General features: G+C 43.6%; 1 protein-coding gene across 1 annotated transcript in view; it reads right to left on the bottom strand.

Moving 5' to 3' along the window:
- The window catches only part of SNX4 (sorting nexin 4), a 35,227-nt gene extending 24,634 nt beyond the window's left edge, over window positions 1-10,593 (bottom strand). Inside the window, 3 exon segments of the mRNA XM_040603867.1 lie at window positions 9,212-9,327; window positions 10,413-10,529; window positions 10,531-10,593. Coding sequence (XP_040459801.1) covers window positions 9,212-9,327; window positions 10,413-10,529; window positions 10,531-10,578 — 281 coding nt within the window. The 5' untranslated portion in view covers window positions 10,579-10,593.
- Between the last annotated feature and the right edge of the window lie 8,513 nt (window positions 10,594-19,106).

Here is a 19,106-nt window from a genome sequence, read left to right as displayed (position 1 = left end):
AAAGAGGTCTCCTTACATTTAAATGGAATTTCCTATATTTTAGTTTGTGGCTGCTGCCTCTTGTTCTTTCTCTGTATATCAGAGTCTGACTCCATCTTCTTCACCTCCCCCACCAAGTATTGATACACATTGATCCCCTGAGCTGTCTCTTTAGGAAGCTGAACAATCCTCTCTCTCAGACTCTCCCTGCACATTAGACACTCCACATCCCGTAATCATCTTCATGGACCTTCACTGGACTTGCTTCGGTATGTCCACATCCTTCTTGTGCTGCAGAGCCCAGAAGTGGTACGGTAAGTTATGAACCACAAGTACTTACTCATACAGTACTCAGAACAGATTAACCATCTTATTTTTTCCAGCAGAACTCAGACTATACAGTTCTTGAATTCATAAGAACTTTCTGGAGTAAAGTTTTTTAAAAATCTAAATAGCACCAAAATTACTGACTTTAAGCTAGTCTTAACCTATAAGGTTGGATTTCTAATGAACTTACTGAAAAACAAACAATCCCACTCCAGAGGGACCCCAATTATTTGATACTCTTAAAACAAAATATAAAAAGCCTTTGTCATTCATTTCTGAACTCACATTAGAGAGGAACATTTGATATATCCTCCAGTTTAAAAAAAACAAAAAGCATGGTTACATCTTGAGGTTGATTTAATACCAAATTACGCAAAAGGATTTTTTTTAAGAGTAAGACAGAACATGTCCTGAATATCTATCCTTACTTTGTAGAAAGAACATTTATTCCAGGTGACCGAATTTGTAAAAAAAAAAAAAAAAAATGGACAAGGAACAAGAAAAGGATGTATTCATAATCACTCAACATGAACTGCTGCAGATTGAAACTGTTCGAGACTTACTTAAAAAAGATGAGCACACTGCTGGCAGCCGCTAAATCACACTGCCAACACCCCACAGCATTCTTCCCTATTGGAGTATTTTTATTCAATAAAGTTGCAACTGCAAAAGTTCTGAAGAGGGTAAGCTCAGGTTAGCACTGGGCTGAGAGGCGGTGGAGAACTCCTCCCTACACAAACACTGCACAATTTAAACTTCAAGAACACTCCAGCTAAAAGCAGGTATCTAGTGATAGTACTATTGCAGAGTTGGAGGTAAATGTATATAGATAAAGAATTAAGCTACTATGCCCTGGAAGATTAGTTGTTCAGTTGAAAGCTGAAGGCACAAACCTCACTTTTCTAGAGGCAAAACTCTCAGCAGGGTCTGGTACACAATCTGGCCATTCAAGACGCTCACATAAAAGTACTTCAGAACTAGGGATCCTTTTAATCTCCAGCTTGAGCAGCTATCAACAGATGCACTGACTCAGACCACAGGTTTCAAGAGCACTACTTCTGCATGGGTTCTCATCAAACCTTAAGCAAGGCTGCCACCATCAATACATTATAGGTTTATGTGGACCCTCAGAACATACTGCACAAATCAACATGAATAGGGAGACAAGAAAAACACAGACCAGGATTGCCCCAAGAACCTAGCCACATCCCAGGAGAACCCATCTGTGCTGCAGATATAGATGCTGCTGCACCAGTAGGAAGACACAAGAGACTCACCTAGAGCTTGGAAGCACTGCACAGAGAAAAGCAGACTGCAGCCATCCTTACTCTAAAGGCAGGAAGATTACAGATCTCAGATCTGAAACAAGGAGTTCTCCATAACAGAATGGATGTTCTATCAGACCAGAAAAAGAGGAAGGAAAAAAAACCAAAAAACCCTGCAGGATGCATTTGGTCCATTGCTATTAAATGCCTCTGTCACTCCTATGCATCACTATTTCCTGGCCACAGCAAATACAACCCTGGGATTGGCACAGGAGTTGTGTTTAACTAGCTCTTCTTTCCAATTTTGATTTTTCTGCAATAGGAGAGCTACATTAAAAAAAAAATAATGAAACTGAAGTTTATGACTGACTGCGTCACCTCATAACTAGAGGCAGGCTAGGTGTGCACACACTACAGACAGTTTATGGCAACCTAACACACTTCAGACATACAGTAGTGTTACAGAGACTTAAGATGTTACCACCAAAGATAAACTGCAAGAAGAACAATTCACTATTTTTTAAAATATCATTCTTACTTTTCTTGTCAATATGAGCCCCTAAGGAAAAGCACGCTCGCTGCAATTATTTTATCTCCACAACTTATTCTATGGGCTTATACTGCCACGGGCAATGACAAACAGTTTTCGGCCTCCTGAATATAAAGGACTTAAAGTTCATTTGGCCATTCATTTCAACACAGCATGTACTTAGGTGTTGCCTTCTGCCTCTAACCCAAGCAATTCCCAGTGCAGTGCAAGTCTGAACTTCTATTTATCACTTTCTGAGTAACCTATAACATTGATGAGGTCAGCACAGAGAAGAATGAAAAGGGGTTTATCTTAACTTTCACGTAAGTTTCTGGTCCAAACATTCCTACTCCATTTTCAAGTGCACTTCTGTAGAAATACAGCTTCACAAGATGTTAGAAAAGAACTATCCCAAATTTTGGTAGCACGCGTTTCTAAGTGGCTCGATACAGCACTTGTATCAAATACAATTACAGTAATATACGTTAGTAGTACAAAGTTAGGCAGCTTGTCTTCCATAGCTGATCTGTCTTAACTCATTCTGCTCTATTCCTACACTCACGCATTTTTGCCAAGTCAGTTTCATCATGCAAAAGTTGACCTGTATTTTTCTCAGAACTCCCAATTCCTGCCATCAAGAGAGCCACATTATCATTTAATAAGTTTCAACAGTTTTAACACCACAAATGCGAGGAAAGAACTAAAGAATAGTGCTCTGCTACAAACTAACAGAAGAAAAAGAACTTCAATCAAAAAGAATGTCTTTAGAAATTTAAAAGTGACTTCACAGATTAAAACCTGTTTGGGGAACTACATGTACTCCTGTAGTATGGATTACAGGTTAAAAGAGAATGAACTTATACTTCATGTTCCTGTCCTACCAATACTGTAGGAAGGCAAACACACCAGGAGTATCATCACATATTTTAAAAGTGTAGCAGACCATTTATCATTTGTAAGGGTTCAGGTCCACACACCATCAGTAAGCTGTCACTATAAAAGACCAGTCCTCTGACAAGAGAATGTTCCAGTGTAAATTATGCTTTTAATGCTTCATGACTGTTTTACAGAGTTAATTATAAACTAGCAGCAACAAAGACCATGTGGAGCCATACCTGCAAAAAATTTCTCAACATGCCTGCTATATCAGCTTCGTATTTGCCAGAATTAACAAGAACACAGCAGTTCTTTAAAAAAAACAAAACCCACAATAATCAGAGCAGTAACATCTCAGTCCACACACACAAATACCAAGCAGAAAATTAAATAGGAATCAAAATTTTTAAAATGTCACTTAGGACTGTAGGACTTCAGCAGGAAAACCACAGCTTTACAGCCACCTAGTCCTACATCAGAACAAACCACTACTATTCCACAATGGAAATACAGGCACCCTGTTACTTGAAGTTTTATGTCCACAAGGGGCCTCAAAAACCCAAGGAGGAAGGAAGCTGACTGCCAAATCAGATCATGCCACTCACCACATCTTCACTGCCCACACTGAAGAAACTAAGGAAGTTTACTAGATCTAAAGCCTACTGTCAGTTTACTCTGATCTGTGGACAACAGGCTAGTCTTCCCTAAGTCTAGGCTGATCAAGCTTCAAAACCCTTACGAGGGACACACAAGCCTCACGTTATACCCTGAAGAAGACTACTAAATTACTACCTAGAGAACCTTGAAGGCCAAACTTGCCTGTGTAGTTTGTTTTTAAAATAGACAGCATCTGATAGAAACCTTCTCAACGCAGCCTGTGTTAAGCCTGACATTACTTCTCTTCTCCAATCATACTTATCTCTTTTATTCTAATATGCATTTGTTCTCGCTGTCCTAGAAGTGTGAATGCTGCCTTTTTGTGGCTGCAGTTGTTGCTTCTATCTCCATATAATAGAGATCTTGCTTTGCATGAAAAGCAGTTGAGAGACAACAGGTAAAGGGAACATAAATATGACAGCAAAACAAGCAGGTACACACTTGTCCAGAAAAATGTCTGGATGTTCTTTGCCCAACACTCCAACGCAAAAAGCTGTACCCTAACAACTGTGCCTCAGCAAGAAGCCTCACCATGCTGCCCCTTCCTGCAGGATGGAAATCCCTGCTGACTCTGCCACTAGCAGCACCTGCTTTAGTCACTTTTTTTTCCTCCCCAACAGGCTGTGAAACTTCAGCTTAGTGACTTCTAATGACCAGTGGGGAAAGACAACATTTCAAGAAGGCAGCTATGTTGTGCCCACAACAAAGACGTAATGCTTTTTAAATTGCCCCACTGCAATAAATTTGAGACACATTTTGAAATTATTAACACTAGTTTAAGATTTCCCCTTACATCCAGGCTTTGATAAAGTAAAAGCAGCCATATTCTGCTCTGTAGAGTGCACAACACTGCAGAGCTGGGTAAAACTGTGGTGAGAAAGTACTGCACAGCCCCCAAAACCTGAGCCCGCATCCGCACTCCTGCCTTTTAAACAAAGTTAAAGAAAAAAAAAGTTTGAAACTGCATGGATGGATTTGGGACAGGCAAGCAAGATGAGATAAATACGTATTTTTTCACCACACCAAAAAAGTCTCCAGCTGGTTACATAAAATATCACCAATTACAAGAGCATTCCTACCTAGGAACCCCTTTCCAGAAAGGAAGTAGAAATCCAAAAAGGTACTCATTACACTTAATGCCTTCATTACCATCTAATTTTTTAGACCACATTATGAACTCCATCATTAAATGCAAGTACTGCAGACCAGTTTCAATTAAGATTATAATCACTTGTTGACATTCAGTCAAGCTTCTCAATTTGTTTTGGTTTTAAAAACACAATATAATACTTGTACAGTCTTCAGGCAGGAAAACCATATGGTTTCCCCCTCTAAGTGCAGTTTTAACAATGCAAGTTATTCATTGAATGAACCAACCTGCCTAAAAAAAATAAGACAAAATTGAAACCTTCAGCTTTTACGTTCATAACTGATGTTATCATAAGCGATTATAAAATTACATTACTCCAAAAGTCACGTTCATTTGCCTTAATTCAAAGTGCCAATGTGAAAACATTAGTCCACTTAATTAACCTCTTCCCATTTCTTATTTAAAAGTAATTATCTTAAATGAGCCATTAAACAATTCTGAGTGCAATAAAAAGAGGAATGGCTGCAAAATATTAAATCCGATGAGAAGGAAATACATTGGCTTATTTCACTGTAAAAGCAATCGCCTCTTCAATTGCAGAAGCAGTAACTTTTCTTTCAGCCTTTGACCTTCCAGTGTATGAGAACTGACACTTCCCACTCCCCCACAGAAGACAAGGATCAGTCACTACATAAAGTTTTATTATTTTAGAGCGCTGGACAACTTTTTCCATTAGCTATTTAGAGATGGTCTCTGTATTTGGGCCTCTCAGACAGAAGAGCAATCATTATGGATCAACTATGCCGTTTGTAAGACACCAGAAGTTACCTGGCAAGCTGTGTAATGAAGAGGCAGTTCTCTTGCCAGAAGATTTTTTCACAGCCAGGTGATTTTTTTTTTCTTTAATACTGTCACCTAGTTTGCCATATTTAACTAACATAAACATATACTTGGCAGGTTAATGACTCATAGTAACCACTAAGTAAAAATCAGCAGTAAAGTAAGTTTTCAACTCCTCTGTTGTCTTTCACCTCCTGACTCTCCCCTGTTTAAAGCTTATACTGAATGCAGACTTTCTTCCTTTTTTCCTAATACCTCCTTTTGGAGGGAAAAGACAAGTCTTCCTGACTCTCAAAAACCAAAATCTGCATTTTGTTGTTTTATCAGAAGACAAAATACCTCTGCAGGACTTTGTGCCTCTCTCTGTGAAATGTGTGCCTGGGCTCTTCACCTAGCCCTACGTGGAATAGGAAAGTTTGGGAAAGAAGCTCAAACAAAACGTAACTAAATGAAAACTCCTGAAGTCCCATGGTGCAGCATTGCTACCATTGAATTGTGACCTGTCTGGATACTGATTTCCAAGTTCATTTCTCCAACAGAATTTTTTTTTAGAAGCCTTTATCTTTGGATGGGTAATCCACAGTTTTAAGAGAACCAAGTATCACTCATGTCACAACATAACTATTGGAAAACTTCCCAAATACTGAAAGCAGAAATAAGATTAGTAACTTCCCTCCCAGCCATACTGGGGGAGTAACAAGCAAATACACTGAGTGAGTGACCCTGTCAAATTACTTCAAAAGGAAGTAAAGACTAGTAGGACTGAAAACCAGGGATCCTGCTTAAGTAGCAAGCTACCAGGCTACAGAAAGTTTTGTTACTTTTTCCTAAAGCCACATTTAAAAACAAAACAAAACATAACAAAAAAACCCTCACCACTCTAATCAGCATATTGTGTGACCAGGAAGACCAGATTAGAGATCTGAAAGTCAGCAGGGATGGAAGCAAAGTTAACTAAATGGAAATGTACAACTACTACAAAAGAAATTGTTTACTTCAAAGGAGAACAGGGGAAAAAAGGCATCCTTGTATGTACTATAATTACAAGTCAACACTTAAGAGGTGCTCTGCATTCAGATTAACTTTCAGCTCTGTCATGAAAAACAAAGGGTACAAGACCAGGAGTCAAACTCTGGGTTTTACACCATCTCAGTTCTTGTAGTTGCATGCAGACTATGGTGTAACACGGAGCTGCCTAAATTTCTAACAACGAAGCAAGCTTGAATTTAAGTGAGGTCCTGAATATTTGCAATTTCCTTTACAGAAAGCAAGTGATATGCTGAGCACCTGCATCTCAAGAAGAAATATTTAGCTACACATGTTAATCACAAGAATTTGTACTTGCCTTAATGCCATTTCCCACAAAGTGGTGGAAATTTCCTTTGTTCTCACAGGGAAAATAAAAAGTTATTTTTAAATAACGTATTGTTTAACAGAAGCTGTGAAACAAACTGGCTTCAAGACTAATTCATCAAAAATAGCTCATCATAAAAATATAATGAGTTAATACAGAAAGGTGTAAACCAGGAAAAAAGAGGATGCCTTCAGGAAGTGTGAACCTTGGAATTTGCTGATGCTCTGTGGTCTACAGCAGTGGAGTTTGTTTTGTCTCAAAGATCTACAGAGGGGTATAATATCACTTGGGGGGGAGAATCAACAAAAGGCACATGAAACTGAGAATAGTAATAGATCGTTTCATTTTGAAAAGAAAAAAGAACCAACACCATCACTTGCATTTTGAAGAGTTTCATCAGCACCAGCAAAACTAACAAGTTTAGGTACTCAGCTCCTGTTCTGTAATGCATATGCAATGGTTGTAATTGCATCCCTCTTGTGTCTCTCACCCAGATGCAATTCCTCAATTGAAATTGAAATTAAATCCTAGATAACAGTAATGGTGGAACCCCAGTTCACATAAACGTAATACAACTATTATTAAGTGGTCTTCCTTTCATATTACTATAAACTGAATTTTATTCTTCAGCTACAAAATATCCTATTACCCACAGACAAATTGCTGTGGAGCCCACCTACAGCTACAGGCTCAGCAGGAAGCACGTTTAATAGCCACCAATTATATTTATGCAAGAAATTTTGCCTTCTCAGCAAAAGGAATAGAGAACCTTTTTTATTAGAGATGTGACAAACCCACATTTTCAATAGCTCTGTGACAAACATGTAATTGGTCTTGGTATTTGCTGACCACAGGATAAAATAAATCTTAATGAAAGAAAGCAGTCTGGGCAGCAAAACATGGTTTTGCCACTATGAAAGAACCACTGGGAAAGACCAGCAGGAGTGAGTCTAAAGTAATGCAAGGATTACTGGGAAAGAAGATGCAGTCAGCATGTTCTGGGGCTGTGTAAAAATGGCCCCAGAGTACACTTCACATCACAGTTAGACACCAATGATTCCAATTTTCTTCTCTTTTCCTTCAGAAATATCATTAAAAGAAAAATAATATTACTTGTGAGAAAATGTGATCTTTAATATCAATACACTGTAAAAGTATTTTTTTAAAAAACATCTGAGCAACTGTCCAAGAGCTACAATATTTGAAAAATAAAGTGTACATCTATTTCAGATTTTATTCTTAAGGTTTAGCAAAAATATAGTATACCTATCCCAGTAGGTCTGCAGTCAGTGTGATGGGTGTGTCCATCAGTTAAACAAGCTAAGCAGCCTTTTAAGTAGTAACTAGAAGACTTCTGTGATAGCATTATAATTTGAACTCTTCAGAGCCTTTGCAAAATGCAACTGCTTTGTTTCAGAAGGTTTTATCTATACAGTAGATCATTCTCAAGGCAAGGCCCAAAGGTTAAAGCTGTTAATATAAAGGAAAGAAACAAAACTCCTAATAAAGTCTAATTTTGAAGTTCTTGCTTCAGCCAAGTAGCACGATCCTGCATTACAGGAGTCATCTGGTGACCGTTTGTGAAGTAATAATAAGGTATAAGGGATTTTTAAAGCTTTGTTCACTACTCAGTACTTAAAATTGCAAGTTGTCTTTGTGGTACCAAGCATGTTTACCATACTTGTACTATTAATCTTGTTAACACAAGAAGACTGAAAGCCATAAGCTCTCAATGAAAGTTCAAGCTAGTATGAAGGAAGGAAATAGTTAATTAACCCTAACCCTTAGGGCATCTACGAGGAGTATGTGGTGATCAGATGAAGCAAAACACTTCAAATATTAGTGGAGCAGTAAATTTTGACCACATGACATAAGTCATGAGACTTCTCTATTTTCCTGTGATCTCAAACAAGCCTAACCATTACTTTAGACCTCAATGCACAACCTCATACATATGTATATAAGTTTACCCAACTCATGTCCAAGAAATAACCAAGCAGTTGCTGACACTGTATTAAAGCAACATCTTTCAAACACACATTTTTCCACCTAGCTCCAAATGAAAAATTAACAGCGCACAGTTACAAAACACCAGCATTAGTACCGAACTGGAGATCAGATGCCAAGTTTTCACAGGAAAAGAGCCTCGAGTGGGTTGATAATAGCATAAAAAAATCATAAACCAGCTAAATCCGCTCATCAACTGCACCTGAGTATTTTTAGGGGTGGAAGGAGGGAGAATCTGTTTAAAATGGCACATCCATATACTCTGAGAGTGAGCTCTCATCACCCACCTTGTCTCAATGAGGTAAGCAGTGTATGTTTCTTGCATGTTCATGGCATTCCTTCCAGTCCGTTTCTCAGCTTCTGAAACAGTGATTTCCATTTTTTTTGCCAAACACTCTTCCATCTTTTTAGAGGAGGAAAATAAAAGATACATGTAACATTAGTCATGCAAGGCAAAGGCTACTAACCCTGCCTCCCCTTCTCCCACACCACATTCGTTCAAGTAAGACAGGTCTGTATAGGTTAACAACTTTGGCAGGGCTTCCTTTTATACCTGTGTTCCGTATCACATTTGCAAATTAGAACAGAAAAAACCTGCTTTTGGGGGAAAAAAACCCTAAAATCAACAAACAACTTCAGACACCAAAAGCCATGCTGAGACAGGAAGATAGAGAAAAGGTGAAACATTTTTCCTTAAGGTAAGAAAAACTAACCTTAAAGAAAAAAACAAAACAAAACACAAACAAAAAGCAAAAAACAATCAATCCCAGTACTTTCAACCCAAAACACTTTCCAGCTGCCGGTAAATTCCTCCCCTGGACACCTGGGACACATGTAACCACATGTCCCCGTTCAAAGGAAACTGAATACATCCGGAGCGGGATGTTTTCCCTTTAATCTCTCGGAGGAGGACGGTTATCTTTTACACATTAGCCGGCTGAAGTCCATCAGGCTCACACGCCCACCCTGGACAGGCAGAGCTGAATCGAGCAAGGGACGGTTGGGGTTTTTTTATTTGTAGAAATTAAGGGGGAGACAAATTGAGACGATCATTATTCCTGTTTATTATTATTAATTATCTGGCACTAGGGGTGAGGACAGACGGTGCACAAAGCCCTCCGAGGCCGGCCAGAACGGGGCTAGCGGGCGCACGCCCCCCCCAGCTCCGCGGGCCGGGCAGCACAGCCGTGCCCCGGGCTGCCCCGAGCAGGGGCTCGGCCCCAGGCAGGCGGGGAGCGGCTCGGCCCACCTGTAGCCCCTTCCCGCCGCGGCGGGCAGCGCTCGGCTACCGCCCGGTCCCGGCCTCCCCGCGCCGGCCCATCCCGACGTCTCTCCCTGCCCGCCCCGGGCCGGAAGCGCGGCGGCCGGGCAGCAGGCTCAGGAAAGCCCGGTGCTCGGCCCCGGCAGAGCAGGCCGTGCCGAGGCCAGCGGCCCGCAGGAGGAACGCCCCGCCGCCGCCGCCGCCGCCCGCCACCCCCGCACCCTCACCGTGGCTCCGGGCTGCTCCGGAGGCGGGAGGCCGCTGCAGGGCACGGCACCGTCCTCCTCCGGGCGGCTATCGCTCGGCTCGGCCTCGGCGCTCTCCATGGGGATATGGGGCTCAGCCGCCTCCCTCCGCGCAGGCGCTGAGGCCGGCTCCGGCGGGCAAACTCATCGCAGGTCCTAGAGCGAGCGGCCGGGGCGGGGGGTGTGTCCGTCCAGGGACCGGCGCTGCCCGCAGCCGCCACCGGGGCGCCGGCTCAGGCGGCCGGCGGAGGGCTGAGGCGAGGCGGGCTGAGGCGGGGGGCGCCCCGCCGGCCCTCGGCCCTCCCCGGCCCCCGCTGCCGCCCGCCTCGACCGACGCTCCTCGGCTGACTCGGTGTGAGCCCCCATGGGCTGCGGGTGCCCTGTCCCGCTCCCTGCCAGCCGTGGCCCCTCACGTTCCGGGCGGCGGGAGTGCGGGCACCCCTCGCTGTCCCCCCGCCGCTCGCCCGAGGCCGGGCAGCGCCAGGCTCCTGCCCAGCAGCGGGACGGGCCCGCTGCGCTCCCCTGGGCGCTCGCCGTCACTCGTACAGCTGTCCGTGTTGGTTTCTAAAGATGTGTTTCTGTTGTTCCCCTCGGCTCTTAGCTCACTGCGGGGGGTCTGGTGCGCCCGTGCCGTGCCTCACCTTCCATCCGCAGCACAGCAGCTTGTCACTTTGCTTTATGGAGTCTGTTTCAGCGGCCATTAACTTTCCCACAGGACGGTTGTTAACATCAGGCAGCTCGGGTTATTTCTTTAAAGCCCACCAGCCCCTTATTTCCCTGCTCTCGCTCCTTTACAAGCGAGGAAGGACTCTCCGGTGCTGTGTTGGCTTTCCCTCACGCCCGGCCCACCCTGCCTTCTCCATCGGCTGGCCACGCCGGGGGCCCGGCACCCAGCCCTGCCTGCCGCCTCGGCCAGCCGGCACCGGGCCCACCGCCCCGCCACGCTTCGCAGGGATGCACCCGCACCCTTCAGACCCCCAGGCCCAGCTCTGGGACCCCTCTGTCATTTATTTCATAAAAGCCCCAGTGCGTTGCCTCTCCTCGTTGAGCAGGAAGAAGCCTGACCATCGCCGTGATTCCCGGTCCATCCTTTCACAGACGCATCCAGCAAGCCTGCCCCACGGCTTTTACCGAGCACCAGCTGATATATCACACTTTATAAATATAGATCTATCTCCCCCCTCATGACTGCAGCCTTTGGGTTTATTCCCTCACAACCCCGAGGTGCCCACGCAGCCCTTGTGGAGCCAGCAAACTGGGCAGAGCAGAGATTCTTCCCATTTATTCCTCATACCCCAAACATCGTTTTGGGCACTCAGGAGCAGCCCCATTGTTCTCTGGTTTACGTATCGCATCACTCCCTCAAGATTTCCCATTTTTGCACCAGATTCATGTCCTTTGATTCAGGCACTACATTTTTTTATTATTCTCGCATAGCTTTTTTTCTTTTCCTGCCCTTTTCAAACCCAGGTTAAAGGCCACCTCAGGGGATTAAAGAGTTAATATTACAGGTTTCTTTGCTTTGCTTTTTTTCTGCTTTGAGTGGGAAACAGGTTTTTTGGTGCTGACCAGAGCTGAATTTGCATACATTTTTCATCCAAAAATTAATCTTTTTCTTTCAACGACAATTAAAATAAATCTCAAAATCCCCTTTGAAGACTCCATGAATTAATATTTGGTGTCTGGTTTCTATTCTGTTGTCTTCAATGTTTATTCAACTTTTTCCTCAGATTGTTTGAATTGATACCTCAATCCCTCCTTTCCCACCCCTCCACCACTGTAGCTGGATGGAGTTTCCCAAGCTTTTCCACAAAGGGCTTTCCTAAAACAGAAGTTTTTTACAAGTACGTGAACTGTGATTTATCTTCTGAACAGGACTGATTTGAGATTTATTTTCTAAACGCAAAGTCCAGTTTAGATGTAAAAGCATGATTGCACGTTGTATGACAAAGTCTGTTTTCCATTAGGGTATGGTTTTCTTATATTTACTCAAGATGTACATTAAGATACATACCTTGTATCAATTACACTTGCATTTGCAGGATGTGCATACTGAAATTTTTCTGATCCCTATCAGTGATATAATGGAAATATTTATGTGAAGCTGATGCAGGATATCATACTTTGTATTAAATATTTTTATTATGGAAACAATATTATCAATAAAGTACAGTCGTATTTTGCAGGTCTAATATTCAGTAATTTCAAAAACTACTTTCAGCTTTGAATTTTCTTCATACTACTAAGTGAAGTGGAGAAGAATTAAAATACTGGATATGTAGGAGGACAATAGTGATAGGAGTGCCCAAATGAAGATGACCAAGAGCCTGGGTAGCCCTCATGTACATATAGCCTGGGGAGCTTTAGAGGAGAGCTACAAACTAGTGTGCAGTGAAGAGGTCTTCAACAAGCACCAAAGTCTCCAACAAAGTTCTCTCCCTGAGCCACCTTGCCCCACCTCAGCCTGCAAAGTAGGCTAACAGTATTTTCTCACAGAGAAGTGGTCCCAACACAGAACTGCTTCCAGGAGTACTTCCAAGGTTTGCGCTACTTTGGTCAAAATAAGCTTTAGTGTTTCCCCCCTAGCTAGGCATAACCGCTAGTGCAGTCAGGCTCTCCTGGGACACCCTCTTGTCAGGATGTGAGTCTGGTTTCCTGCAGGTTACTCTAACCAGGACACTCTCCTGCTCTTCAGCATCTTCACCAGACAACATGTCCCTTGTTCTTCAACCATAAGAAGACAAGCCGAACTCCCTACCTGCAAGTCCCTTCAATCTCCAAAGCTGTCATCAGAGAGGCAGATTTGCCCAAAACCAACCTTTTCATGTCAAAGCACGATTGACTTCCTTACTAGAGAGTTACACATCTTACAGGAGAGACCCCAATATGCCAGGTTCACTAAGCACAGATGTTCCTTTTTGCAAATTTTAGTATTAGTTTTAGTATTAGTATTTAGTTTAGAAGCCATGACATCACATGCAGAAGCTGCAGGCTGTCCCATGGCCCTCCTCTCTGCTGTTCCTGACTCCCAGCACAGTCTCTGGCAAACAGGCACCCCATGTTTTCCTAGCCTCGAAGTCCATTCTTTTTAATTCTACTGTTACTCTTGATAAACTGCTCTTTGAAGAAAGCTAAGCAAGATATATTACCTTATAACTAGCTCCCCGATGCCTTTTGTAAGGTCAGGTGTGTTACCTTTCCTGTTTGGATCTTTTGACAGCCTGTTTTGTTCTAGCAAATAGGCTTTTTTCCGTGGTGCCCAGCAACAGGGCAAGGGGCAACAGGCACAAACTGCATCACAACAAGTTCCATCTGAATGCAAGAAATAACTTCCTTATTTCGAAGGTGACAGAGCACTGGAACAGGCTGCCCAGAAAGGCTGTGGAGTCTCCATCTCTGGAAATGTTCAAAACACACCTGGATGTGACTCTGTGCAACCTGCTGTAGGAGAACCTGCTTTAGCAGGAGGTTGGACTAGGTGATCTCCAGAGGCCCCTTCCAACCCTGACCATTCTGTGATTCTGTGAAGTAGCACACCTTAAATAAAAAATATATGCCATATCATTGAGAACTATTTCAGGCAATTTCCCCTTTGCCACAACACCAGTTTTCAGTAACTTCATCTTTCAGTCCTCATCCCTTCAACATTTTAGAAGTAGCTAGAATTAAATGATAATACAACCACCACTAACAACCATCACTTTGCTACTGAGAACTTAAATGAAAACACCTAAAGCAGTGGCTATGTTTTGCATCTACCCCACAACACCCATGGCCTTTCAATAACCTCAGGAGGAGAGAGTTTACCAACCGATATTCCTGTTGACGGGAGGTGCGCACCTACGTGCCTGCACAGTGTCTGGCTGTGTTGGTGCTCGCAAGGTACAGCACGAGCAGATTCACGGAGCAACACAGCTGGACCTGAGGAGCCACCATCCACACACAGGGCTAGGTGCCCCTAGCCTGCTCCTGGGGACTGGCCACCCTTCACACCTTTCAGTTTAGCTGCTACGGAAAAAAGATCCAGCATGTACATGCCCTAAGGCTGCCTTGTAGTGCAAGCCAAAGTGGTATGGATGGGAGTTTCCCTTCAAAAGCACATTCCTGATTCATGGTTCAGGCTCCTGGATCCTGTCATGATTTCACTACCAGTAATAATAATAAAAAGATCATGAATCAGGCTGCCAAACTGCTCATGCCTCTCTCTACAGACCCAAAGGTGCTTGCTAACTGGAGGCAACCAGCAGCTAAAGCGATGCTACCTTGAGTTTTTGGTCTTCAGAGGCTGATCCTCACTGAAGACCCTGGCATCTGTCTGCATGTTATGTCGTCAGTATGATGGATGGAGCAGAAAACAGTGCTTGCTTAGGTTCCCTAAGAAAACACAGCGGAGGAATGAACGTCAGGGAGCTGTCGGTGAAATGCATGAGTAGCTGCTTCAGCATGGAAGAGTGCAGGAGGAAAAGGAAGTTCAAAAAGAATAAATGGGAAATCCTCTCCTCACATGAATCCAGGATGCTCATAGACATATTTTTATCCCTAAATGGCTGTGTGAAATGGCCAGTAGAAATAACAATATTTTGTTAATTATTCAGGGAAAGAAAAACTCATGGAAAGATAAGTGGAGAGTAGAAAAGAGATATGGGTGTCTTTTGGGGTCGTGGAAGTCACCGGATTCCACTCAATATGAAATTGGTAGTAGTGGTTTCCATCCATTTCAGCAACAACAGATCTGGATCCCTTAATAGAAACAAGAAAGCCTAAACTAATCCACATATTTGAAAGAATCTGTACAAGCACATCAATAGTATGAAAGAAAATTTAATGAAAGTGGTTTCAAAAGCAGCACAAAGCAAGCATGAGAAAAATTCAAAATGTCATAGAAAGAAAGAAAGAAAGAAAGAAGATTTAGGACAGAACCGAACAGAAAAAAACCCCAGCTCAATAACATTGTGAATGATAGAGATGGGCAAATTAGACTTTTACTTAACCCTCATGCAGATTTGGTCAAGGAGCCTGTCGCACACAGTCTAAGAGAAGTTAGAAGGTAGGCCAGTGTTTCTGGACTGTGGAAAGACTCCAATAAAAGTCAGGCATCACTTAGAAAATTTATTTATCCTGTGTGGCTACTAAAATGAGCGCTAGCTGAGAGGCAGGAGCATGGGGAAGTTGGCAGGGCTAAGGAGAAGTGGCTGGGGCAATGCAGACAAGGCTGCCTGTGCCTGAAGGAGCTATAGCTGTGTCCCTCAGGACACATTGCTGGCTTTGGTTGCACTCCTCAAGCTACCTGATCATCACTGCTTACCACGCCATCGCTGGGACACGCTGCAGCAAGAGAATGGAAAATGCCGAAGGTCAGGTCAAAGTATTTTCCCTCAGGTGATAGCAGGGAGCACAAACCACAGTATCATGTACATGAGCTCAAACACCAACACGCTGTGGCACTGTGACAGCAGGAAGGTAATGAGAACTTTCCCTAGAGAGCGTTGGGCACCCTCGGCACTCACCTGGCGATGGCGTTTTAATTTGTTCGAGCCTCCCAGGACTGGAGCCAGTGTCCTTGCAAACACAGGGTGGGGATGGCAGCTGGATGGGATCCGCAGTGCAGGGTCACATCCTTCTCAGGCAACTGTTGCTGATGGCACGGTGAAACCAAGGCCATGCTTATAAGATGCAGAAGTGATGACACGGAAATTCCTGGGGTTTAATTAACTGCCAGGACAACTTGGGAGTAGCTCAATACGACCACATGATATATGCACACAAATTAAGAGTATGGATTTGTGCTCACTAATAGAAGCTCAATCCTGATCCTATCAGGTAGCCGTCTTCCTTAGGCCTGCCTTTTAAAACTTCAAAGCATAAAACAAATCCTCTTTACAACAGAAACACTCATAGACCTTATCTGAAGGCCAACAACACTGCTAATATCAACAGATTAAAAAAGAACAAAGCAGATGCAACAGACATTAATAATGTAAAAGCAATCAAGGGCCAAGGGAACATCTTCTGAGTGCAGAAGTAAACCCAACACCTTTTGTTGTAGTCAGTCATTTTAAACTCGGTGTCACTGCTATACTCCCTGGGGTCTAACGGGCATGGAGGAGGTCCAGGGAAGCTCGGGAGCATCAGCCCTTGCATTAGCACTATCCGGGGTATGGCTATGTCATTCCCTTCTTCTCTCCTTTCATGTCCCCTGTCACACGAAGGTGGGCTTTGCCGCCGGGAAGAATAAGAGGTTTGACTCACCTGGGTCTGGCACACGTGCATCACAGTGTTACCCTGCACAAGGGTGTTTAGTGCCTTCGTTGGGAACTTCAGATCTATTGATTGATTGCAGAGCCTTGCCTCCCACAGTGGAAACCCAGGCTGTTTGAAACCTTCATTTAAATATACGCTATATTGTTTCAGGTGTCCAAAGTTTTATTTTACTTCTCCAGTAAATATATTCCAGCTCCTAAACGAGAACTTTGGGAAAACCGCTCCCACAATGCAACTTAAAAATCACCCTGCAGAGACCTTACGTTCCTCAGCTTAAATCCAGCCTTCACTGTGTCTTGAGTTATGAGGTTGTCCAGACCACTAATAGAGGAGCAGGGGAATTTACACCAAAAGGAATAAACAAGCCAACAATAAAAATAACCATTTATCTCTTCTTCCTCCCTAATGTCTTACTCCAAAGGTCACTGTGTTCTCTCATGGAAGCAAAGCTCTATAATGTGAGTTTAGACACTTTAGGCTGAATCCCAGAGTTCTTACTTCTTCCTGAGTAACTTCGGTGGATTTTTAGTTTGTGCTTTTTCCTTGGATGAGGGCTGAGAAATAAGCAGGGGCTCCAGAACAGAGCTGTTTGTCAAAGCCCAGGTCGGTGAGGCATGTACTGCGTGGCTCCCTGCTCAACCCGGGGTGATTCACACCACAGAGTTAGGAAAGAAACAAGCTCCCAGCATCACGTTCTTCCTATTTGGCAGATAAAGTTTGCTTACAATAGCCTCAGCTCAGTGGACCAAGAATGCAGGTTACGGGAGGGGACATCTAGCTCTGTGCAATCTTATGTGCAGCAAGGGCTGAACAGCCAGGTTCCCTCTGTGCAGAAAGCAGCCTGCAGAGCCCAGAGGCCAGTTTATGAAAGCAAACCCTTGTCCATGTCACCACGATACCATGTTTTACAAAGCAGCAGGTCTAACACCATCAAGAAATAAGTACAGCTGTTTAGGAAGAGCAGGACAAACATCACTCCCCAAAAGCTTCCCCTTGCAGAGCTTCCTGTAGGAGCCCAACTGCCTTGTAAAGATGCCATTGCACGGGACAGCTACTGCCTTTCCTCTCATTCCAGTGAGCTCTGCCCCCACATCTCTCCCTAAGATAATTCTGCAGACAGGACAAAGCATTTCACAGGGTTCACTTTGGCCCAGAAGTTGTTTGGGATTACCTGGGTTTTTGGAAAATGCAGCTCCTGCAGCTCAGGGTCCCCAGCTGCTGGGATGTTGTGCAGGCTTCCTGCTGCCTTCCCAGGTTCTGTTGCTAAAAAAATAATATCCCTTGCTTCCCTTGCACTTCCAGATCTTACAGCATGTTTTGTCAATGTCCACCATTGTTTAAAGCCCCTCCGGGCTCCTGCTGGGGACATTATTTCTCTCTGAGTTTCATAGGCAGCGGGGGATTCTTCCTGATTTTAAAGAGGGCTCCCAGGGATCATGAATAATCTGTGACGTTCCTAACACAAGCCTTATCCCGTTGTCTTGTAACACACAGAAGGGCTCAGGTCTGAAAATCCACCCGGCAGCCTGAGCAATCTGCAGGCATTTTGAAACGCTCTGAATCAGAAAGAGCAGAGTTGGCAGGTCACCCAAAGGAACCACTGTGCACACAGCACTTTCAATACGCTTATTGGAAAAGAATGTCTTTCTGAAAGTTTGCTAAACATTTGCTCATCCTTAGCCCTCAAAGGCCATGCCTCAGCTGTTGTGACTTAGGCCAGGCCATCTCTTCTGGATTCATACTACGTAGCACGTAGAAAGATGCCCAGTTTGATGTAAAGACTGGCAAACGAGGAAGAGCAATGTTGCCCCTTGCCTAGGACTCGAGCAGCTCCCCTGGTCACGCAGATCTTCCTAGGCTCATTCTCCCAAATACGTTCTCTGTATACCCCAGGCGGTATCTACCCTTTAGGGCACCCACCTAGCTTGCTGCTCTGCTATCCCAGGGGCATATGGCCATTTCTCGGTGGAGGACAGGCTAAGCTGGCACCCTGAAGCAAGTCAGAGCAGACCAAGCAACTGTGCAGAGGCATGCTTATATAGCTGTGCCATCGGAGACAAGCTTTATGGTTATCATCAGCGGTGTCTGTACCTCATCTAACACCTCCCCTTTTTCCTTTTTAAATACAGAAGAAGGTAAAAAGGTACCATTGTTTAACTCCCTAAGAATAATTTATATAAATAGTTTACAACATGAACGGGTGTGGTATATCGGAAAGATTAATGCAAAAAAAGGACCTTCAAGTCCAAAGAAGCAAAACGCTCACCAGTCACGATCACACATACTCACAAGCTTTTATAGCACCACGTATCTATCACACTGATTAATGAAGTAAAAGATGGATTGCAGAAATGGGTAAATAAAAAGCTGGAGATTTGCTGAATTAGAATGCTGCATATGCATTAAAAATTAATC

Source organism: Falco naumanni, chromosome 8 (genome assembly GCF_017639655.2).
Source record: "Falco naumanni isolate bFalNau1 chromosome 8, bFalNau1.pat, whole genome shotgun sequence".
In the NCBI taxonomy this organism is placed as follows: Eukaryota; Metazoa; Chordata; class Aves; order Falconiformes; family Falconidae; genus Falco; species Falco naumanni.
This window is presented reverse-complemented; position numbering and strand designations above follow the sequence as displayed.